Consider the following 24,355-nt stretch of genomic DNA (forward strand, 5'->3'; position numbering starts at 1 on the left):
TGGAAAATTTATATTGCTGCAGCTGCTGCTGTTGCTTTTGCTTTTGCTTTTACTTCTCCCACTGGCTCCACTCCCTCCGCCCCTTATTTATTCTTTTTTGGGGCGTGGCTTGTTCAAAGAAAATTTCTACTTAAATGATTTTCAAATTATGTTGGTTTCCACTACAACTCCAGCCCTTCTTCTATTCATGCCCTTCTATTCCCATCAGAGATATTCTTGTTTTCGTTTCCGTTGCCGTAGCGACCTTCACGAGTTTTTTGTTTTCATGGAATTCTCTTTTTAGTTTGTTGGAAATACTTTTGCCATTATTCAATGATAGCTTTTTATATATACGGGGGGGTGTTAAGTTCTTTAAGAGTCTTAAATACACGTTGAGAGGATCAATCAATAAGGGCGTGGAAGGTATTCATGAAGCTCTCCTTGTAGGTCGTTAAGGGATATAGAAAGAGTCATTAGATTACTGAAGATGATGTGATTTATGGCATTTCCTAGATCTTTTATTAATTGACATTAATCTCTATTCTTTTAACTGGCAATTAATCCCTTTATTCTTAAAGAATTTCAAACCATCAACTTCGTCATTAATTGTTTCCTGATAGTTATCCTTAAGACTTAAAAGCTTTCGATTTAGGTGCCACATTTCTTGCTAAACCAACAGAGTTGTTTGGAAAAACCACTTAACCGAAAGTATGCTAGGTTAGTGGTTTTAGGGGATGGCTATCAGCACCTGTCCTGGTGCGGATCCTGGTGCCTGGACCGTAAATTAAGACAAGAGGTGAGGTCCTCGGACCCTCGGTCCCTTCCCTGGCATATTGTAAAAGGTTTAGTGTCGCCCCAGTGGACATGGCAGTGGATTATATGGTGGCCATAACTCACCTTCTGTGGCGGCGGCTGTTGTTGTTGTTGCTGTTGATTGGCGTAAGCGCCCATTTTGCTAACGGGAATAAGCGTATTATACTGGATGTAGGGTCCGTGGCCGGGGGGAGGTCCTGTCTTCTTGTCGACGACGGCGTATGTGGGCATCAGGTGATCATAGGTGCCGGACGTAATCACGGCATTCTGCTCGGCCAAAGCTGCCGTGGCGTAAGTGCGTCCATGACCCTTTGTCGTCCACTCATCGTCTACGTCATGACCATCTAAAAAAAAAATGGGAGCCGGAGGAAAAGAAAACACGTTGCGAGTGCATTACGGATTAGGTCAGGGAGCCGGAAATAAACGAGGACACCTGTTAGAAACTCACCCAACCCACCTTGCGGTATAATGTCCGGATTCTTGTCAATGCTGTCCAGGCTGCTCGTCACATGGCACGTCTCGCGGCCGATCCGATGCATATCCTGCACTGATTGCCCGCCATTGTGGCCCAGGGTGCCGATGACCAGGCTGCCGTTGTTGTTGCTGGACAGGAGACCCAGGCTGCCATTGCCATTGGCCGTGGCAGTGCCGACGCCAACACCTCCCACTCCGCCTCCGACGACGCCGCCAGCGCCGGTGGTGCCGCCGACTCCTCCGCCGCTGCCCGGATGCGAGTAATTATTGCGATCGCGTCCCGACGAGCCGCGCACACGCACCACAATCACAATGATGAGGGCCACCAGGAAAATGCTGCCCACGATGCCGGCTAGGATGCCGAGGAATGGCCGGATGTCCTCGATGACGGGGGCATAGGCCAAGGAGAGGTCTGTGTCGCGGACAGTCGGGGTGGAAGAGAGAAAGAGTGTCGGGAAGGGAAGAGTGTAAAAATTAGGGGGAGACCGGAAACAGACCAAGATTGTTGGATAACCATGTATCCTGCCATATACATATACACATATGTATGCATGGGTGTGATGTATGAATGTGTGCGTGTGTGTGAGTGCCCACCCCCGATCTCTACTCCTTCTTCTCACTGTCCTTTATCTATTTGAAAGCCTGCATTGTTTTATGAGCTGCTAACTACGTTCCGTTTGAGGTCCAGTCTTCGTCCTTTTGGTTCTTAGGTCCTTTATTATTGCTGTTGTTGTTTTGTTGTTGTCCCTGCCGCACGTGCCTTGCATACAGTGCCACTTTAATGAGCTGCATGTATGTGTGTGCCCCATTGGGGTCTGCTAATTCGGGTCCCCAGTCCTTGTTGGCATGTGAGGAATTTTTAGTGACCCAACAGAACGAAAAACGAACCGGAAAATAAAACCACTTGGCTACAGGATTTATTTGTGCTGTTTCATGAGAAAAGGTGCATTTAAATATTAAAGAAAAGTAAAAAATAACCAGCTACAAACAAAATAAAATTAGCAACAAATAAAAACAAATGAACACAAAATCAGTTTCTTAAAATTAGTCTATAAAAAAGTGCCAACAAAAAACACAATTACTGAAATAAATTGCATAAATTATAAACAAATAACAAGGTTATTAGTTACAATGTATTGTACAGGAATAGGAACTCAAAACTTAGTAGAAAATAATTGAGAAATAGTGTCCACCGCTACCTTCTTGCTGGTCAAGATCCCTGCCCGCGTCGTGGCCAACTATCTTGCCCAAGTTGATGAACTCGTCCTCGTCGCAAACGCAATCGCTGGTGGTGGTGGTCGGTGCTTTTGGTTGTTTGGGATAAGCAGGTCTTAGTCCTTGATAGGACTTAGTGAATGTTATTTTAACTAAAAAAGAGACACCATGCAAACGAGAAACGAGAAAGCAAAGAAAGGATAAGAAACGAACAGAAAGTGTAAAGTGTAAAGGACGAAGGGAAAACCATGTTAGCAGAACTTTAAGCAAATTAAAAGACAAACGAAGGAAGCAGCTGTGAATGCAAAACCAACGCCAATTAATTTATAGGCAGGACTCGGAGCCAGGACATGCATGAAATTGCAAATTCTGAGAATGAGAAGGCGCATCCAGAGAGAGAGTGAGTGGGAGACGGCAGTCACGCAGCCCGCATTCATTTTTCGGTTCCTTCCCCATCCCAATTCCCTTGTGTGATAAAGCTTACCCGTCTGCTTTTCGGGATCCTTCAGGGTGTAGACCTGCAGAATGGTGGCATTGCTCCGACCCTTGCTGTTGTGGGCGAGGAGGAAGACATTGTAGCCCATGCCGGGCACCAGACCGCTCACCTCAAAGTACGGTCGCCTGCAATGGGTTCGAATCGATATGTGAATGTCCGAATCTGAAACGGCACAAAAACCGCAAAAAAGAGGCAAGACCAAAGAGCAGAGCAAATGGTTTACGCAGCCTGTGCTCCAGAATGAGCCGGAGTAGCAGGAGGTGGCAGGAGCACTTGGATGAGGACACGGATGTGGACATGGACATGGATTCAGTACATTGCCACGCCTCGTTGGGCGTGTTGTAATGCAGAGAAGTCACACAGCGTGTGATTCTGATTGCTCTGTGTGTCCACTTTGCTCTGCTCCGCCGCCGTTGTCACCGATGTCAGTTGGACTACTCACTTTGATTTGGAAATTTTGGGATAGCGAGTCGTTCCGTTCGCATAAACCTCCATTATAAAGTCCTGTTGCAGTCCGCCGTCGAATCCTTCGATGCATTCGATTTGGAAGCCCGTCGATGTCTGGTTGAGTACCGTGCAATTGAGTAAAGGATCCGGTTCGCCTGTATTTTTCAAAAAAGGAGAACAGAAAACAACAACGTCAGTGGGATATTTATTATTCCAGCTTAGGGCCAGATCGGGCAACAAATCGCACAGACTCCCAAGCATTTGTCTGCTAGTTTGCATGCAAACATTCCTCCGTTTGGGGCTCTTCGGGGTTGGCTCAAAATCAATAAGCCATCTGGCAGCTACAGTTTGGTTAATCCACCGAAGTTGCCAAAGCAAAACGCCAAAGTCCCAAAGTCATCGACAAATCACAGTGCGGCAGGGACTTTGGCGAAACGCCCTGCCAGCAAAACATAAACAAAAACCCCGGAAAACCAAGAGTAGTTAGGCGTGAAAACCGAAAGGCTGATGGTTCTGTTGAATACCCTGCAGATAAGCATTCTCTTCTGTAGGATTCTGGGAAAAGTTCGCTGGCCAGGGATATCCTGCATGCCCGGCAGGTTGAATGTAAGCCAAAGCTACTGGCACGCGAGCCATACCACGTCCAATCCCAGCAAGGACCACACACAGCTTCACTTCACAGGACGAAGAACACCCACAAAAACCCCATTTCCAGTTATCCCAGCCCTTCTTTCCTATATTGCCCCGTTCCCCAGTTACTACTCACCTGCTGGGACTATTGTGTATACGCAGGGTTCACTTTGATCGCCAATTTCGTTGGTGGCCCAACATAACAGCGTTCCGTAGTCCTGGAAATGCAAAGAAACGAATGAGTAGGGGCAGGATGAAAGGATACGGGATGGGGAGTGTGGAGGATGTGGGGGTGGGGGAGGGCAGACGACAGAGGACAGGGGGATGACTGAGTGACAATGCATTTCGTTGGCTTAATTTATGCGTGCACTGCGGCGATGGCGACGCCATTGGCGACACACCTTTTCAACCTTAATTGAAAATTCAAAACCGCAACTCGTTTGGAAAATTATGTGCTGCCCCTCAAGGGCGGACCTCGGACTGATTTATATGACCTCGAGGAGGTAGGTGGGGGATGGTGGGTGGAGAGTGGGTCTTTCAAAGGGGAGTGAAATGGAACACTTACATTCTCCGTTTGTGGCGTATAGTGGGCGATACTACGGCCTCTATCCACGGCAACCTGAGAGGATAGTATGTCAATGGTTTCGCCATGGCTTGCATTAAATTTCCAGACATAGGTGGCCTCCGAGGGATTGGCATCAATTTCACAGGCCACCTTGACTGTTTCCTGCCTGCCGGCACTGTAAGTGGTTCGTTGGCCGGGTCGGCAAACGGGAGCAACTGCAACGAGATGGAGAGTTTCAGGATTCACTTCAACAGGCAACCATTGAGCAGACATTTGCATAATTAAAGAAAAACAGTGGCTATTGAGATCGATTTCTGTTTATACTCCAATAGATCGATTTCATTAATTCGCCTTCAAGTATTTTAAATTGTTTAAATATTAGTTGATTTATATGGTTAAGTTAACAAGTTAGGCATTTAAGACTAATTAAGTAAAAATCATTCAATCAATTGCCTTTTAAGACCTTCTCACAATATAGATTACATCTTTCGATAAAATTTTCGTATCCTTTTTGCTAGTATCCTTGTAAATTGACTTCCGTTCAAAGGCAAAGGATTTGGAAAAACTCTTGCATTTTCCTTTTAAATATTTAAAGAAAATGCTACGGCTTTGTTGCCTTGTTTGCGGTTGAATTGTTGATACTTAATTGATTTATTTGTCTGATTTACGGGAAAAATTCAATTTGTCTCCGGCAGGATAAGTCACACACAGACCCAGCCACAGAGTGATAGACCGACAGACCGACGAGACTCGTCGTCCTGTTGAGTCCTGATGTAATTGCATTGTGCAACGTGTTAGTTACAAATTGCAATCGAAAGATCCAATTCATTTTAATTAAGCTGTTATGTAAATTAACACACTGCCTTCTTCCATTCAGACTTCGGATCTCTTGGCCATGTCCTTTGCGAAAATTTTACTCACATCGGATGTCCAGCTGGACGGGATTACTCTCGCCATCGCCCTCCCGGTTGCTGCCCACGCACGTGTAGATACCGCTTCTGGCCCGGCTGGCATTTTGGAGGACCAGGCTCTGGTTGGAGACGGCTATGCCTTCGGCGGGATTGTTGGACAGGATCTCACCCTGAAAATCGAAAGCGAAGAGTGCAGAAAGTGAATGAAAATTGAAAATTCGTCGGATGTCGATTGCATGTGTGTGTGTGTGTGTGGATGGCGTAATAATTTATTGAATCGAATTCAATTTACCGATAACTGCTAAATTGAAATAAATTTAATTCTCAAAGCTAATAACACTTTTATGTTGCTTTACGTTGCGTTACGTATACGCCCCGTCGGCTGATTGAAGGCCCAGGACCCGCTGGCTAATGCATAAATTAGACCCGTGCTGCATAAATTGTTAAGTGCTCTCTCCCAGTGCCTGTGCCTGGTAATTTAATAATAAATTCTGTACGTTAACTTATATATGCGTGTGTGTGTGTGTGTGTGTGTCATGGAAGGCGTAGAGAATTCCAATTTTTTTTCGGGGCCTTTGGCAATTTTAAAATATGCAGCAATTATGCGCTCCATCTCGGGTGGAGTTTTGGCTTGGCTTTCGATTACCTGCCAGAGGCTAATGTATGTACAAAATACGATAATAATAATAATAATAGAAATAATCATTATTATAATAATGCTTTGGCTGCCAAGAAAGCGCCTCGAGTCGCGATAAATTAGGCAAAGATGGGCAGTAGGGTGTTAAATGTGTTTTTTCGAGCGCCAAATTAAATGCAAAATGCGTGTGAAATCACATCTGTTTGTCACTTACATTGTGCCGCCAGCTAACTTGATAGATCCAGGGATTCGACTTGATGTTGCACTCGAAGAAGACATCGATTCCTTCGCGCAGCGTGGAGTTCAGGGAGTTGGTGCCAAGTTCAAGGCTCACAACCGGAATATCTGAATGAGAAATACAAACAAAAAATATTAAAATCCATGTTGGTAAAAACAAAAACATCTAATTAGTTGAAATCGCCCGGCCAGTCAAATAATAAAGCCGGGGCCAGCTAATAAAATGCCAGAAGCACCGACCAAAGGTGTAATTACTGCGTAAGCCCCACAAATTAGCCAATTTAAGTTGTAGGACTTTTCAGGACTCTCTGGGCCTTTAGCCCGTCTGTTGCTTGTTTGTTTATTATTAAATTTTTTGTTTTTTTGCTTCCAACTCTCTCTCTGTGTTGGCCAGCCAGGCAATTAGGCTTCAAAATGTTGTTTTTCCGAGAAAAATCGATGTGTAGGGGTTGCTGTTAACAAGCGACTGAGTATCTGAGCTAAATTTTAACTTGATTAATTCAAAATTGGCCCGCGAATGCGAATCAATTAAGCTTATTAAGCAATCTATCAAATTGGGCAAACAGTCGGCCTCCAACCGCCCAACATTTCAGATATTTTCCATCCAATTGCAGGGCGGGGGAACAAAAAAGGAGGAAAAGTTAAAAGGTAAGCAACAAAACCGCACTCCTAAGGCAAACAGGAAGAGGTTCAGGTTCTCTGGCAGAAAGGAAAATTGAAGGGAGGTGGTGCAGTACTCTTGGGTGGTGCGGTGGTTTTACCATTTAAATTTTGTGCAAACAGGTCGAAAACTGTAAAAGCGTAAAGATGACTTTACAGGCGGCTTGCGGTCCTCGTGGCGGGTTAAAAAGTTTTGCAAGTTTTGTGCAAAAGTTTCACCGGCCGCCGCTGGAAATTAATTTGCCAAAACTTGCCGCAGCTGAGGAGAATCGAAGAAAAATATGGAGATTTTTCCCTCAAAAGGGTAATGAGGGAGGGGTCTTTGAGAGAAGACCAAAAAAACACCCATTGCAACGATTTCTTACAGAGTTTTTAAAGCACCATCTCCAGCTCCACCACCGCCAACGGCGGGCCTTTTACTTTCGTTTTCATTAAAAAACTTTGTCGCAGTCAAATTAAATATTAAGCAGGCTTTTATGATAAAATATAGGCAAACAGAACTCACGATAGATGTCCAACTTCCAGCCGTCCTCCAGCCCGGACTCGGGTATCATGCTCTGCTCGGCGCGGCAGGACAGGAACTTGCCGCGGTCATCGATGGTGGGCGTGAATGTCAGCACCGAGGTGGTCATATTGCCATCCGGATTGGCCTGGAATAACGAAGGAAAAGGATATCGGGCCTCAGAAACGAATGCAAACAGTTAATGGCTGAGTAGCTCTGCCACTGGCAAAGACAAAGGAAACGGCAAGGAATGAAGCGAAGGCAAAGGGTTGGCACGTCCCACGGCCCGGCAAGGATAGATACGGGGGATGCTTTTAATTGAGGTCCTGGCTACGTGACTGCCGTTCGAGCAACTTCAATTACCACAAAGCATGTGTACGCTTGAAATTCGGGATGGGGATGGCACTAGGAGGTCTGAATGGGAGTCGGAGCAGGGATGGGGGATCTGGAAATTGTACTCCTGGGCAGCCATTAACAAGGATGACAGGCATTTGAAATTTGCATGTTTATAAACATTTGGCACAGGGTAGCATGCGGGTGTCACTCACAATTAAGTTGTAAGGCATTTACTTCCTCAAATATTCTCAAATTTCTACATTTCGTTTAGAAATTCAGAGAGAAATATAAATATTTTTTTTAAAGAATTAAGCTTTCATAAAGGATATTTTAGGATTTATTTTCCACTCAACACTCTCCTTTATTATTAGCTACCGTGTGCCATTAATTAATTTCTATACAAAGGTTATTGGAGAAGACCAATTGAAAGGAGACTCGTTAGTCGAGATGCTTCCCTCACTCGCCAGGCTTCCACTTACAATCTCGTGAGTATTCTTCATGGGGGTGCTGCCCTTCCACCAGGTAATCGTCGGGGCTGGACGTGCTCCGATGACAACGCAGCTCAGCTGATAAGAATTCCCGGCCGAGAGTGGTCGATTCTCTCCCTGCAGCTTCACAATCAGAGGGCGTACTGTACAGGACGAAATGGGTAGCAGAAACGATAGAATTTAATTAGTTAGGCCCGAGATTGCTTGAGGGGGATGAAGGATAAGACTCACAGTTCATGTCGAGGACAACGCTGCTGATAATTGGCGTTGTCAAATTATTGTTCTCCGCCCGGCACGTTAGCTGCATGTGAAGATTCTTGCGCTCCAGCCTTGGCAGTGACAGGACATTGCCCACCCGCCGCTCCGAGAGGGATTGGCCCACACTGGAGTCCTTGTAGACGGTGTTGCCGTGCAGCCAGGTAACCCTCGGCTGCGGGCGACCTGCAACATAAAATGGGGGGTGGATGAAAAGAGTGCCTCAACACAAGCAGCAGGAGATGAAGAAAGTAAAAGAATTATCCTGTTTTGCGGTAGATGTGGGTGTGAGGTGGGTGGAGGTGGGGGTGAGTGTGCAACTGATATGTTTGCCATACGACTTAGACTCGGAGCTGCTCTGGCATTTGGCTCGAAGCATTTTAGCTGGTCTTCTGTTTGTTTATGTGCTCACAAGTGCAAGGAGTGGATGAGTGTCTCAGTATGCGAGTGGGTGATGGTAGGTGGGTCGTGGGCATGACGGTGGTGGCGGTGGTTGGGCTGCGGATGTGGGCTACGTGTGTGTACAAGTGCCTTTCGCTGTTTCATTTGTTGTCTTGTTTGGCTTTTAGCAATTTTCAAGTGCTCTCAATGCAATTTGTGTGGGCATTGTGTGCTCTCAGCTTTTCCAGCTTCCAGCTCCCAGCTTTCACCTCCGAGCTCCCTGTTTCGTGTTCGTGCAGTCGACAGCGGGTTGAAAATTAAATAAAATGTGAAAATCTTTCGCCTGCATTTTCACGCTCATCACTTTTAATTGTCAGACACAAGCAGCAGCGTCAACACTTTCCCCATATAAACAACAGAAAAAAAACGGAAAATAAAAAACAATCTCACACACACGCACACGTATCAGTGAAAGTGTGTGGTGGGTGGAGTGGGGGTGACTGGTCTAGGACGGGTGATGGGTGGGTGGTGCTAAAGGGGTCACAACTTACCGCCAATGGCCACGCACGTGATGTTGATGCCGGAACCCTCGTTGTAGGGCCCCAGCGTGTGATCCTTAATGGTGGCCCCCTTGCTGTCCAATATAATTACTGATTCGGGCGGAACTGAAAAATAGAATTTAAAAATTCAGTAGCTGTCACTGAAGGGCACCCACCCTCTTAAAGGCGTTACTTTCAAATCTTTCACTTAGGAAGAACTCTTCCCAAAGTTCAATTAATTTCCTTACATTCTAACCAATTTATTTTTTGCCACCCTTGATTGTTTGGGTTCCTCTTGGATCGCTTTTTTCAAACAGTTTTTTCGCCTTGTGTTTGATTATTTTCACTTATGTGGGTCGGAAGTTTTGTAACTATTTTGCAGCCGGAACCCGAACCGATTATCATCGCTTTGCTGGAAAATTTGCTTGGTCTGATCAAGTCCTCGGCATTTCCGGTTCCTGGGCTAACAGCGCGGCAACTTGTCCAAACTGTCCACCCCCCAACTGGGGCAACTTTTAATCTAATATCTTCTTTAAAGTTTTATCCTCGGTTCGTTTTCTTTTTGCCCCTTTCCCCCTACCAACCGACCAGCCAGCCAACCAACCGATGTACAAAGTTCTAAATCCTGCCTTGGTTTTACGCTTCACATGTCACAGACAAACAAACGCACACTCGTGTGGCAGCATGTTGAACATGCTCAAGAAGTTTGTAAAACACAGCCACGCCCCCTGTCCTGGCCGCCCATAGCCGCCCTAGTGCGCTTCATCTAACAGGAGCAGAAGCTACTATTTACCAACAATATTCGAGCCGGGCCAACACTGCTGGCCATATATTTCAGCTAAACGTCTTTGGAAAAGCATATAAATTTTAATGGTAAATTGCTGGTTGTGGTAGGTTCTTCTCCCTGCCCAGGTAGAGGCACAAATTGCATTTAGCCATGGCAAAAAAAAAAATAGATTCCTAAAGCTATCGAAACATATTTAACCAATATTTCTAAGCCTTGAAATTGCAAATAGTAACTTTTCCTAAAAATAAGACTTTTCTGAGCAAAAATTCGAACAACTCCATTGGACTCCTCTTCCAAATTCCAATCTGAAACCTATTTAAATCACAAAGAATTCAATTCTAAGCTTGCACCCTCTGTTCCTTGCCGGCGGACCTACCAGCTTTAACCAGCTTGTGGCCAAGTTTAAACTTCTGGCCAAGTTGGCACTTTAAAATCTGTTTGCCAAGTCGAAAACTGCCTGGAGGGTGAGAGGGCAAGTGCAAAAACGAAGGGGAAAAGTTGGCAACCCGACCATATAGTTGGCGTCTTATTCTGTAACTAATGTGTTTGTCCAAGAGCTGAGTGGCGTTGGTTGGCTAGGACCACGGCCCGAGCCGAGGGAAAGAGTCTGCTATCAGGACCCGGCCAGGATATGTCGCTGCACAAATTAGCTGCTCAATTATGCTGCTCCGCACAGCGTGAGCAAACAGAGAAAGCAGTCATCGTCGTCGGTGAAAGGAGCAAAAATAAATGAAAGTCTTAAAGACTCTCACAATACTTACTTATGACAGTTAAATTCACTTTGGAGTTTCGCGTGGGACTCTTCTGGAAGTCGACGCGACATCGATACTCGCCCGTGTCGTCCTCGGTGGTTGACTTGATGGTCAGAGTGCCGGCACGTCCTTCCACGTGAAAGGATAACCGTTCACGGTATGTCTCGTCCGACCAGTGGGTGCCCTGAGCGAAATTCGAGTCTCGTGTATCCACACTGCAATGAAGGAAAATGGGATAAAGATCAGAAGTGCACTCTAAATTTTAAAGGTATATAATATGTAAAGGGGAACTGCTTTCAACAGATTTAAGCTGAGGTAAGGTAGCTCTACAAATTCTTATTTTCATCTTTGGCACAAAAACTTTCTTTCTGTGTTTCATTCAAAAAAAAATTAAAAGAAGTACTCTGCAGAGCCTGGACGAAAGGAAAACAAAAGTCGCTCATTCTCCATTGCTTTCGCATTCCGTAAAGAAAGTTTTTTATTATCGGCAACTGCGTAATTGGGTTCGGCAATGAATTAATAATATACACTCCCCCAGTCACTAACCACCCACCCATTCACCCGCTGAACCACCCACTCGGTAGTAATTTATTGTTTTCACTTGAAATTTCCGATTATTGATTATATCCAGCAAGTATTCGCCATTCGCCGTAATGAGCTCGTTTTGGTGGTCAATCGATGGTCTTAAAGTCTCTATAAACTGGTCCTGGCTACTGCCAACATTTTTGGCGAATCAGGGTTTTAAAAAGTTTCTAGAAAGCTGAAAAAAGTTGGCTGCCGGAAGGGGCGAGGCTTGATTTAGGTCAACATTTAGTGGAGTGGCGAAGTTAATTGGGTTTAAAGCTTTCCTCTCGGCATTCTTGGCTCCATAGCACATACATACATCCATCCATAGTTAATTATGCACATTTTTGGTGTAATATTCTATTTTGGGTTGCCTTAAAGTGGCAGCCCAAAAGCATTTTTAATTGAGATCCAAAGTGTAATCCTCGCCCCGGGGAGCCAAGTTTATGGGCCACTCTCGCCCCGAATGCTGAACCGATGCTGAACTGCAACTTATGAATTAATCATTTATTACTAGGCCCCGGGGCTTTAGAGTTGGGAACTCGATTGGCATTTAAATTGTTGGCTCAGTCGAAATATACCGGAATTAGAAACTTCTCTATTTGTTTTTTGATTGGTAACGATTGGTGTACTCCTTGGTAAATTCCCTTTTCACAGGCATCGATCCTAGCTGCATCTTCGTGTCCTCGTATATCCTTGGCGAAGGCTCTCCTCGACAGGAGCTGTGCTGGCTGTGTTTTATTGCATTTCAATTTTGATTTGCTCACAACATATGGCGCACTCGAAAGGATCCGGAAAGGATAATGAGGTTCTGCAGAGCAGAAAAACCTGTCAGCCGGGCAATAAAAAGTCGATGGATTGCAAAAATTGAACTGGCACTGCTGGGGCGAAAATTAAATTTTTACCACTGGGCGTTGGCCAATCGAGTTGAATGGAGGGTGAGTGAAAAACGGCAAAAAGGGAAAAAAGGATATTGGATAGCGAGAAACACTATATAGTATAGTACAGTCGTATGTACGAGCAATTCGGTTTCTTTTATGATTAATTTACTCGCTGAGTGGTTTTTAATTACAAACAAGAGTTCGAGCTCAGTTCGAGCGTGTCCTTTCGCTTTCGGTTTCGTCCTTTTTGCTTCAGCTTCTGGCACGGTCGTTATGCAACGCTAATTACTACTTTCGACCGAGTCATTTGCAAGTCCTTGAAGTGCCCGAAGTTCAATTAGTTTAAGCCGCATGTCAATGTTGTTGGCCATCCAGCTATCAAGCTATCAAGCCATCCAGCTAGCCAGAAAGATACATAGCTAGACGGCTAACTGGCAATCAGCTAATCACCACATGCTTCGCCCCAAGACCAGAACCAGTACCAGGACCACGACCAGGACCAAGACCGAGACAAGTCAGACAAATCCAATTAAAGTTTCACGCCTTTGATGTAGCCGTGTATCTGTGAGATACAAATATACAGCCACTGCAGCCACTACAACATCATGTTAGACATGAATAATTGAAAAAGTTTTTCCAACCAAAATGTAACCTTGGAGCTTGGCGCTCGGCGCTTCGAGCGAACTGGGATTGTCGACAAAACTTTTCCCCATTTTCGGTGGGTGTTCATTTTGTCAGAGGGTCCTCTATGTTGCAGCCTCTCTCGCTCTCTCTCTAGGTTTGTGTGTATAATTTTCTAGTTATGCTAATTTTATGTCTGCAGGCCCAACAGACGGACAACCGAAATGGCCAGAACCAAAAAAAAAAACAGAAACCTTAATTAGCCGCCATTAAATCAGAATGAAAACTCTGCACAAATATGGCAACTGACATGTTCAGGTCAGACCAGTGCTCCATTTTCCGATTCCTTTCCAATCCAATTTCCCGCCTCATCTGTCCTACCCATGTTTGTTTTTGTTTTCTGTTCTTGGTGTTGGTGCTGGTGTGGCAGAGTGGCAGTATAGCCGTGTGCCCGAGTGGCAGAGTGGCGAGCGGGTTGAGTGCGTCAAAAGTTGTCTGCGGTAATCAATTTTGTTTATTTATGGACCCGTGCGAGCCGGCGTGTCTGTCTGAGTGTGTGCGGTTGAAATGTTTGCGGTCAGGTGCGACAGAGGCTGCGGCTTGTGGCTCTGCATTTGACACGAGAGCTTAAAGTGTTTAAAAAGCAGCTCTAATAAAAAAAATAAAAATATAAAAATGTCAGAATGTATGCCCCATTTCTCAAGCTACACTCTCTGATGATTGAAATGCGGTTTTCCAACCAAATGCTCCACCTCACTCACCTGTAAATGGGCGTCTTCAGGCCAACTTTGTACCAGATGACCAGTGCCACTCGGTCCTCGTAAATGGGCGGGGTGACATTGCAGGGCAGGCGGCCGACCGTTCCCATAATGGACTCGGACAGCACGGGCGGACCTGGAACGAAAAAAAATATGAAAGATTAGGCGGCGACTTTGGCAAATGGTTAGTCTGTATCCTAGACCTCCAGCAAAAATATATCAGGAATTTGTCATTCCAAACGTAGCATAGAGATTTATATACTTCGCAGTACTCTTTATGTATTTTAAGTTTCTTAAATAAAATGTATAGTAATCGTAAAAGGATTTGTAGATCGGTTCAGCAACAAAATATTGAATCGAAAATTTGTATCAGTTTGTTCAAGATGAAAAATGACCAATAAAAGGTTGGTTAGCAAAAAGAGCCCACTACGAGCCATTCGACCCACTGCGAAGGCTATATCTTGGTCGATTTCCAACCGATTCTTCAGCGGAATACCTTAAACGATTTGTGGATCAATTCTGCGTCATTCTGCATCAAAACATGGGAACAAAATATTTTTTAGATTTTTTCTCAAATTTCCTGGGTTATCCCCTTTAAAATTTGGAAAGTGCATGGGGAGCACAATACGACCCACTGTGATGGCCATATCTCAGCCAATATGTATCCGATTCTTGATCAGAATACCTTAATCGATTTGTGGATCGATTCTCCATCATTCTGCATCAAAACCTCGGAACAAAATAGTTTTTCGATTTTTTCTCAAATTTCCTGGGCTATCTCCTTCAAAATGTAGGAAATGCATGGGGACCCCCATTCGACCCACTGCGAAGGCTATATCTTGGCCAATTTTCACCAGATCCGTGAGCGGAATAACTTAATCGATTTGTAGATCGATTCTTCAACAAAAGAGTTTCAAATCCCACTAAAAATGGTCATTCCTTCCAAAATTCTTCTCTGAATAAAATGTCACATTTTGAAATTGATATTTTTGTGGCATTTCTCTCTTTCGCTTAAGTTGCCAAGAAATGGTGGAACTTGTGAAGACGAAGCAAGAAAAAAACTGGCTAACAAATGATGTATAATTAGCCGAGGGCATTAGCACTTTGTTATTGGCCCGGACCCATTCCTCGCTCGAAATACAAAAAAGAAGCCAAGTTGCGGGGAGCTTACTGCGATCTTTCGCTTGGCCCAACTAATAATGCTATAAATAAACGGGAAAAGAGTGCCCCAAAAAGAGGGGGCACGTAGGGCAAGGACAGAGGCTGGAGAAGGGGCAGGGCATTGAGATAAAAGTGACGTAATGGGCGCGACGTCTTCATTGCTGTCCTGCGCCTTCCCTTTTTTTTGCTTCAGCCGGCCGCCTTCACATTTTCCGTGCTCTGTCTCACATTAAAGTGAAATTAGCGAGCAAATCCTTTTTTTATGCTAATTTTGCTTGGCTTTCAAGACGGGGATTGTTCTTCCTCATTTTGCCGGCTTCTTTTATTTTAGCTTCCTTTTTGTTTTCCCAACGTCTTGCAGCGCCATTTTTTGAGTAATGTCCTTTGGCTTGGCTTATTTTCCGAGTCTTTGCTCTTAACAATTTCCCTTTTGGCTCGGCATTTATTTGTGTTATTTTTGGCCTGCACTTAAGATTCGTTTGCCTTTTCATTATTAGCAGTTGCTTTGTTCACTCATATTTCGCAGCTTTTGTCTGGAGCGGCGCAGGACACAAATCGCAGGACGTGCCAAGGAGAGAGCGATTACTGTTTGAAGTTGACATCCATCCACTTTTTTGGTGCTCAGGACTTCTCTCTCTTCCTGTCCCCCTATCTATCTGCGTTGGTCTGATTTTAATTTAAATTTTATAAGATTGGCGCTGGCCAGCTCTAATTTTCCAGCTAAAAATGCTGCCAATGCGGCTGCCTTCTTGGCCCAAAAGTTTGTTAGCCCTTTTTCTTGGGCCCTCGTCACAGGATTCCTCAGTTGTTTATATCTCATTTAAATTCACTTGTTAACTCATTTGAATATCGTGGGCTCAGCAGTTTCGCTCTCCCCCAGAAAACAAAGTTATTACAGATCTTCTAGGAAACATTTTCGTGCATTTTCCAGCCGACAGGCCGTTAGAGATGATTTAATTAAGAGGAAAACCCACCTCACTCAAATGCAGAAGTCGTCTGCCATCCATATTACTCATACGCAGCGTGGGCAGTGGGTGAATTAGTTTCTAATCGACTAAGCGATTCCATGACGTAGCAGCAGTGGCAGCGATAATGCAATGCATAAATTATAATGATTATAAATGGGTTTTGCAACTCGACTTCTGGCTTTTGCATTAAATCCGTGGCAATGAAGAAGTCAAAGGGGGCGCCGTTTAAAATGTGATGTTGTCTAAGCCGGATATCGTGCCGTCAGGGCAAACGAGTTCTCCTTTGTGGCCCGGCTGCCGCCATGTTTCGATTTTTCGCTCATTTCATATGCAAATATGTTCGATTTGCCATTACGTAGGGAGCACACTCCTCCCCTCTCACACACACATAAAGAACGAGGGCAACCGCAATAATAACAATGCCAATGATGGTAATGATGATGGCGTCCCTCACTCACACGCACACACTGCCAGCCACTGCGAGGGCCTCTACCAGAGTTTACATTATCCTTGCGTCGAGTTAAACGAAATGCCAACATTGGCAAAACATTTAATTATAGCAATTAGCTAATTAGAGATTTTCGTTCCGAGTTTTCCACCCTCTCTTGGCCAGCCATCTCCCTGTCCCTTTGCTATTGAACCACAACAACAAAAATCAATCGTAAAATGTCCCATGGCCATGACTCGTTTTCTATTCTGGAATTTGCAATTTTGGGACCGCGCTTGTCCACTTTTGCTGATTTGTTTTCGGGGTACTGGGTACTGGGAAACTGGGCACTGGCCACTGCACCAGCTTGAATAATGCAAAAATGGTAGAATGAATTGCATAGCCGTCGTTGCATGCAAAAGTTTGTTTCACTTTGATTGCGTTTCGTTTAGTCCATCCCATAAAAATGCCATCAGTATTAATAGCCAGGTCTGCAGGTTGTACAGGCCAAACAATTTTTGGTGGCCAAAACAAAACACAGGAGCAGGACCAGGAGCCAGAACCGGCTTGCTCATTAGTTGGCTCACACGTACAGGGAGGAGAACGTGAGTGCTTTTTCGGGGTGGAATGCGTGTGTGTGTCTGTTTTTGGTGGCAAATTAATTGCACATAAAATTATAACTCAACGCACTTGAAAAACAAGGAGGCAGAAGGTGACTCCACACCCGACTTGCCACCAATTTGATGACATTCCCAGATGTCGGTGTCGGTGTCGGGAAGGAAAGTCGTAAAAAGCCAACGAAATGGTTGCCAGTTCAACGTGTATAGACCATTAATTAAAAGCAATGTGTTGATTTCTTATTCCTCCACTACAGTTGCCTTCCTGACAATTGCCATTTTGTTTTGACTCTTCGAGAGCCATTTATAGCCAATTATTTTTATTGCCTTCGGGGTCAAACGGGCGTAAGGTGAGTAAATAAATTAGATTTAACATCGATCGGTGAATGTTTTTGTACTAACTGGAGCCACTTGAGTTATTTATTGTGTTTGCAGTGCTTTAAACAAATTATCAAATATTTATGAGGCCCAACTAGGGTTTAATTATAATTTAATATTTTTCCAATTATTTTTTCACATTGCACATGCTCGTATAATTTATGGAAGCAAAAGCCCCTTCACCTCAAAGCCATACAAAAAATACTCTTTTTACAGAAGCTAGACAAAAAAGCAGTTTAACGTGTGGCCATAAATAAAGTAGTTTAATTAATTTTCTCATTAAACGCCATTAAATTCAATTAAATTAATAAGTAGCTACAAAGTCGTTTGGCCGCAACACAAATGGCAAATAAAAGTTTTTTCCTTTCACATTAAAGTGAGTAAAGCTGGCCAGAAGCAGGAGCGAAAAAAATCAGAATATTCAAATGCCAAACTAAAGGAATTTCAACTTAAATATGACGGAAGTCAGCTAGCAAAAGAATCTGGCAAAAATTATTATGCAAATTTGCTTTCATATTAGTGGCATTTGCTCCGCACTGCTCCACTTTGGAGCGACGAGATGCCAGGATCCAGCAAGGAATAAAAAAAAACATATATACGTATATACGAGTCTATATATATGGAATCTGAAAACGGAGACGTGGCAGGGGCGAACTCAGTTGACAACGGCAACATTTGCTGATTTGGCAAAAAAATATGCACAGAACGTGGCAGCTTCGAAGGAGTACGGGGGAGCAATGACATTGGCGGAAACTCCTGCCAAGAAATTGGCATCGAAATTTAAATAAAACTCTTGTCAATATTTGAAAACGACCGAAGGAAGGCGGCGAGTGCTACTCCCAATATGAGTAACAAAAATGTTGTTTCAAAATAAGTGCAAACATTTGCATAATTTGCTAAAATCATGAGGCTATCAAATAAAATATGCGTGACAACTTTAACCCCGTTTTTATTGGATTCTGGTTTGCTTTTGGCCTCTAAACTGAACTAAACCCCATCGTAAAGTTAGCCAAGAGCAAACAAAATAGATATCCAACGCTATTCACGCTAATTGTCCTTATTTCCGAGGGGAGTACTTAAAAATTAAATAAAAATCAAATAAAAATTTCAAATACAATTGAAGCGAATGGAGGACAGAGAGTGCTCAAGAAGAGAATTTTGTGTAACAATTAAATTAAATTCTCAAAGGCGGTCCGGCAACTATTCATGTGTAAATTTCAACAGAAAAGGGGCCGTCGTGGGTGACAATTACGAGTCGGTCAGGTCCTCTTGACTTCTTTTTGCTTCATCTCTTGGCCGCTTTCTTTTGGCCAAGTTGCTTGTTGCCAGTTACTTGCTCCTTGTTCCGTTTTATGGCCATTTGCTTTATGTAATGCCAAGTGTTTGGCCAGCAACGGCCAGCTACGGCATAAAAGTAAAGGGCGACAGGGGCAGCGGCGCACTTTTAATGTGCAATAAACTGTAACGATAATGATTATGCGTTCTAGGTGGAGTCTGCTCAACTGTACCAGAGAAAAAAGGACAGGAATAATGGGAAGAAAGAGAGGGCGGATAGGCCTCGACTGTTGCAGCAGTCAATCGTGGGTATAAGTTGACTTTAATGTTCGCCAAAGTGGCAATTATTGAAAGTGCTGCTCCTCGTCCTGTGTCCGAAAAGTGTAACAGGCAATCGTTTTGGGCTTGAGAGTGTCAAGTCGCCCCACTTGATTTTTCCAAATGAATTTTATATTAAATTTAATTTTTATCTCATTAAAGCAATGGGATTACAGACTATTACAGTTGGAAATATGCCAGGATTTAATTGTGACTATAACTTTTTAATGTACAAATAAAATGGAAAACACAATTCTATGTTACTGGTTACTTTTTTTTTCGTCCTCTCAGTCTCAGCCAGCAACCTGAATGTGCCGACATAAAATACCATTTTATTGGCACATCTTTAACTCAGTGAGTTCATTTTACATCCCATTTATAACTACATATATTACGAACCGAACTCGACCACACACAACAGATTCTCTCAACTTATATAAACCATCAATGGAAAAGGGCCAATCTACATATGCCTTGGCCACATAAAAATGCAGTAAATGGCTTGGTAACAGACTGACTGACTACGGAAAAACTTTCACTTCCTGTCCTGCCATGGTCCGCCATGTCCTGTCCCTTAAAAGATTCTTAACTGCCGAATTTTAGTGGCTATTGTGTGTGTGAGTGTGTGGGCGCTCTACCCTTTTCGCATTTTCGCATTTACATTATGCCTGGCCTGGCATAAGTATCCCTCAGATACAGAAACACGTGGCACCCGGCTTAGCGATATCTCTTGCATTTTATGGCAAAGGAAATACTCCATGTCAGGTGGAACCTATACACATATCTTTAATGCACAAATCAAGTCACTTGAGCACTTTTTCTATAAACATTTTCGTTTTATAGATACTTAAAAGGGCCGCCTGCATTTGGAGAGGCTTTTATGCGGGTCGCCACGGTATCCTTTTCGCTCTGGACTACTACATCCTACCATCCGCCGGGGCCATTGGCCATAATAATGCCGGCTCTTTGTGCTCCTGTGCCGGGGGAAAGTCTGTGATTTCAGCCAACGTTCGAAAATTGTTGCATAAGAAAGGGGTGCCAACACGTTGCGTGTATTACGGTGATTGTGTGCGAATCCTTGTGGGTCTTCTCCCCACGTTTCTATGTTCCTTTTTTTTCTGCGTGTATAGAAGGATGTGTGTTTAAGAAGGCATGACCGTTTACGTGTCACTGCTTTTACTTTTATCTGAAAGTGGGATCGGGTAATGCTTTGCTGACTCGACAAACGCTTAGCCAAGACTCAGTTTTAGTTTTTCTTTCATTCGTTCCTTTAAAAAAAGGTGAATCTGATAACAGAAAAAATAGTAATGAATTCGATGTGCGAACGTGAGCATGTGGAAATAATTACATAGTGGAAGCACTGTCGGAGAAAAGCGGAGAACAAATGGAAATTGCCTTCCAGGATTTGCCATCCTGACGCAAAAAAAAAAAGAGAAATCCTGACACAAATTACATGGCTAAATTAATTTTTGGTAGGGAAAAAGCCAAGATGGCAGAAACAGCACAAATTAAGGAAAACCCTCAACGAATATGCCCCTAATTGCTGCACAAGGAATTTCAAAATGAAAATTTCATCAGAAGTATCTTATTTTTTACGATTCTTTATTTCGTTTTCAGTCAAAACGCTTTTCTTTTGTAAGCTATCAAATTTCTCTTATGTAATGGGAACTTAATATTTTTAATGAATTTCTTTTTACTTTTACTTTATGAGTAAAGTGGATTTCCCTTTAAAGAATTTTCGGCGTGTAGATTGGTGTTGGTGTAGTGCCTTTTTCTGGCATTTCCTGATTTTTGCTCATTTCGTTTTTGATAAAATTTATTTTTTTGTTTTGCCCAACGAGTATTTTATTTCACCCTCATTTTTTCTGTGAAAATATATATATGTATTTCTTCCTTCGCATTGTCTTTTAATTTTTCCATTGATGTGTACCCTCCATTTCTCTTTTTTTTTCTGGGCAAACAACCCGCGGCTGTTGTTTCTTTAATATTTTGAGATGGCATTAGAAATTAATGAAATCAATTTATGAGAGAATACCCAGAGAAATGGAAAGTTGGTATACAATATATGTGAAATGGGGAACCAGTGCTTGGGGCCTTTATTTTGTACTTTTAACTGTATTGATTGGACTCCCAACGACTGCACTTTATGGTAGCTTGTAGGTGGATGATGCCACCTAACCGTATAGAGCAGCTGTGGATTGTTTGAAATTCCGCAAGGATTTCGAGGGATTGGAGTGGCTCCTTTTTGGTTTGAAATGCCTGCAGAAAAGGGTCGCCAACCGCATAAAATATGAAATGTCCGGCCATTGAAAGGGGCAACGCACATATTTTTTGTATAAAAACAATTTTCTTTGATTTATGCGCTCGTAAAAAACAAATAAAATTTACATGCCCATTTGGAGGCAGCCGAGGCAGTTGCGCATACATCTTTCTTCTCATATGTATGTGTATATATAATATAATATAATATTTTGCTAGCTAATATATTAAAAAATATGAAAACCGTACAAAGAGAGAGAGCAGTAGTCTCTGGTCTCAAAGTGCGCAGCAAAGTATGCAGCACTTTTTGTTGCTGCTTTATTCCTTTTGTTTCTGCGAGGACATACAGCAAAGTATGAAAAAAAAGAATTGTATCCCTGCTGCTCGGAGCAAAGCAAATACAAATACAGCAGACCGTAATGTGTGTGTAATGTATGGCAAATATGTGCTCACTGCACGCACACTCGCACGCACCCAGGACACATAAATATTTCATTAAGTATGTGTTGTGCCCCATTTATGATGTGTTTGTTACATCGGCTCCGCCCATAAATATGGCAAGAAAAACATTTTGATGATGCGTCCGTTGGCATGCTGCAAATATTTGGCCAATGAAGTGATTCGTAGGGTGATTGCCTTCGTTTTTAATTTCGAAATTCAATTCAATATAAAGCAAGCAAGCCGGTAAACAACTTTGCACATTGTCAGTCGTGTTCGACATGTGCGGCAGCTTAATGTTGATTAGCTGTCGCAGCCACAGGATCGGTATGCACATTGGCATTAGCGAATACCACTGCAACACCGGCAACCGCTAACCATTTATGCTGGCCAACAGGCAAATTAGCCAGCCATCCAGGCAGCCATGGAGCCAGATGCCGCTTTCCACTTGCCACTTGTGAATGTGGCATTCATCGCGTCTATGATGAATGTACGTCTGTCCACTTGTCTGCTTGTCCGTGAACGTGAGCGGATAGTCAATTACATTGGATGCCAGCGCGAAATTGAGTTAGGAGTTGGGCTATCCAACTATCCCCTGGCCATAAGTGAAGCGTTAACCGCATTTAAGTTGTGCGCGTGTCTTGGCCAAGTCGTTAGCTGGCTAATAAGTAGCTAAATGACTGGGCCAACCCGCTCACTCACCCACTCAGCCACTCAATTAAGAGGGAACCCTTCAATTTTTTTCCACTGCAACATTGTTATGGCTTCGTATTTGTATGATAGCCCCGCTCTTTAATCCTGGCCGGGCATTGAAGCCGAGTTTCTTCGTGTCATGCTCCTCTGTGCGCTTAGCCAACAAATGAAACGCTCTGTCATGTGTCAGTGCAAATGCAGACAAACACTGAAAAAGTGGCAATAGCGCCGGTACAAGGACCAGAAGGTGGCAGGACCAGGAAGGAGAACCGAACCCACTGAACAATCAGTGGGTACATGGACGCTGACGTCCCACTCTGCAATTCCGTTGCCCGGCCCCTCAGAGTCATTGTCATTAATTTGGCCCCGTTCCGGGCTCAAAGCAATAGCTTAGGAGTTGCTCTGGGGGGGACTGGGTTTTTTGGGGCTTGGGGTTCTGGGGCTGGGCTTGAGCCTGCTCCCATTCCTACTCCTTGTCTGGCAGTGAGAGTGCAAAAACAACTTGCCAGTTAAATGGGAGCTCCCTGTTCAGGGAGTCCTTGTACGATGGTTGTAAGAGCTAAACAACTTGAGGGAACACTTGACATTCCATGAGATGGTACATAGGAAAGTGTCATTGTTGCCTAAGATGTTAAAGACTTTAATCCTTACAAGAAAAGATTCTAGAATTTAGACGAGAGGTTTTTGAAATCTTGACAAACTTTATACATTATTAGTAAAAGTTCAATATGTGACCAAAGTCCCACCTAAAATTTTATGTTATGTTTCATAAATTCGGTCCATTGTACAAGAGCAATGCAGGAGGTCTGGGCGCATTGTCTAAATTAAATAATTCCCACAACTGTTACAGCGTGTCATGTCTGCTGATGGAGCAGGGGCCATAATCCCCCGGTCCAGACCAGACCAGATCAGACCTTCACCCTCACCCCATCACCTATCCCAGCAGTGCTTCATTTTGTTTTTTGTTGGTCCAACAAGAGCAACAAGAGTAGAAGCAAAAGCAAAAGCTAGCCCGACAGCGGACCTGATAAATGAGTCCCTAATATGGGCGCTGTTAATAAAAGTGGCAAATTAAACGTCAACCTCTACAATTTTGTGCCATTTGTTGGGGTGTTCGGTTCAGTGCCAGCTCGGAATAGTGATAATAGAGGGACTGGTGGCGGCTGGATGGAACCCTCAACTGATTATTGCTCTTGGTTCTGCCTTTTTTAATGTGTATTTGTTTGCTTTTCAAATGCCTTACGGCCGAACGACAATAGCTGAGGACGGCCAGGACGAATCGTATCCTTTCCAGGGTCTCCTCGTTTGTGGGTCCTCATTAGTTGTCGGACACGCCCCCAAGCCCACCCAGTGCGGTTTGTTGGTTTATAGTTTGTCGCATGATTTTGCACTTAAATTGCTTACAAAATGCTTGACAGGCCAGCAACATGACTTTTGAGTGAGGATTTTTAATGAGTTTCCTTGTTCGTGTTGTAGTGTGTGTCTACTCGTGTGAGGGTTTGTGTGTGTGAAGGATTTTAATAAAGAGCTCGAATGGGTGTGCTGAATATTTAATTATCCCTTGGCTTTGGCTCCTTACGCCACTTAAGTTGAATTAGTTTCAGGAATATAAAACATGGTGGCAGGTAACACACGCCGGCATAAACAAAAAGTCGAATGCAATAAAGCGGAAATTAATGCTTCCATTATTTCGATAAACAATTATTTCACAAACACACAGCTACATACAGCCGGGCAAGAGGGCAAACACAATAAAGGCCCAAATTCATTGATTATCAATAATTTAGGCCATTGGACAAGTGGGCGGTGTGCAGGGGACGCAGGCGGGGATGAAAGACTGTTTCGTTTTAGCCACAGCTGGCAGCCAGACTGCGTGTGCGTTAGCCAGAATAA

General features: G+C 43.7%; 1 protein-coding gene across 5 annotated transcripts in view; it reads right to left on the reverse strand.

Annotated features, from left to right (window-relative positions):
* The window catches only part of LOC6495118 (neural cell adhesion molecule 2), a 55,583-nt gene that overhangs the window by 5,567 nt on the left and 25,661 nt on the right, over positions 1-24,355 (reverse strand). For 2 of the 5 annotated variants that reach the window (XM_014907673.3, XM_014907672.3), the window contains 15 exons: positions 13,932-14,064; positions 11,114-11,319; positions 9,578-9,691; positions 8,622-8,831; positions 8,382-8,533; positions 7,570-7,714; positions 6,382-6,512; positions 5,541-5,700; positions 4,620-4,834; positions 4,191-4,272; positions 3,420-3,579; positions 2,966-3,102; positions 2,466-2,633; positions 1,241-1,678; positions 877-1,136 (listed from right to left, as the gene is read on the reverse strand). In XM_014907673.3, the coding sequence (XP_014763159.1) occupies positions 877-1,136; positions 1,241-1,678; positions 2,466-2,633; positions 2,966-3,102; positions 3,420-3,579; positions 4,191-4,272; positions 4,620-4,834; positions 5,541-5,700; positions 6,382-6,512; positions 7,570-7,714; positions 8,382-8,533; positions 8,622-8,831; positions 9,578-9,691; positions 11,114-11,319; positions 13,932-14,064 (2,711 nt within the window). The remainder of the gene's footprint in view (positions 1-876; positions 1,137-1,240; positions 1,679-2,465; positions 2,634-2,965; positions 3,103-3,419; positions 3,580-4,190; positions 4,273-4,619; positions 4,835-5,540; positions 5,701-6,381; positions 6,513-7,569; positions 7,715-8,381; positions 8,534-8,621; positions 8,832-9,577; positions 9,692-11,113; positions 11,320-13,931; positions 14,065-24,355) is intronic. The other 3 variants (XM_001958981.4, XM_032450619.2, XM_014907675.3) reach the window with 2 other exon arrangements.

This window comes from Drosophila ananassae, chromosome 3L, assembly GCF_017639315.1.
Source record: "Drosophila ananassae strain 14024-0371.13 chromosome 3L, ASM1763931v2, whole genome shotgun sequence".
NCBI classification, from domain to species: Eukaryota; Metazoa; Arthropoda; class Insecta; order Diptera; family Drosophilidae; genus Drosophila; species Drosophila ananassae.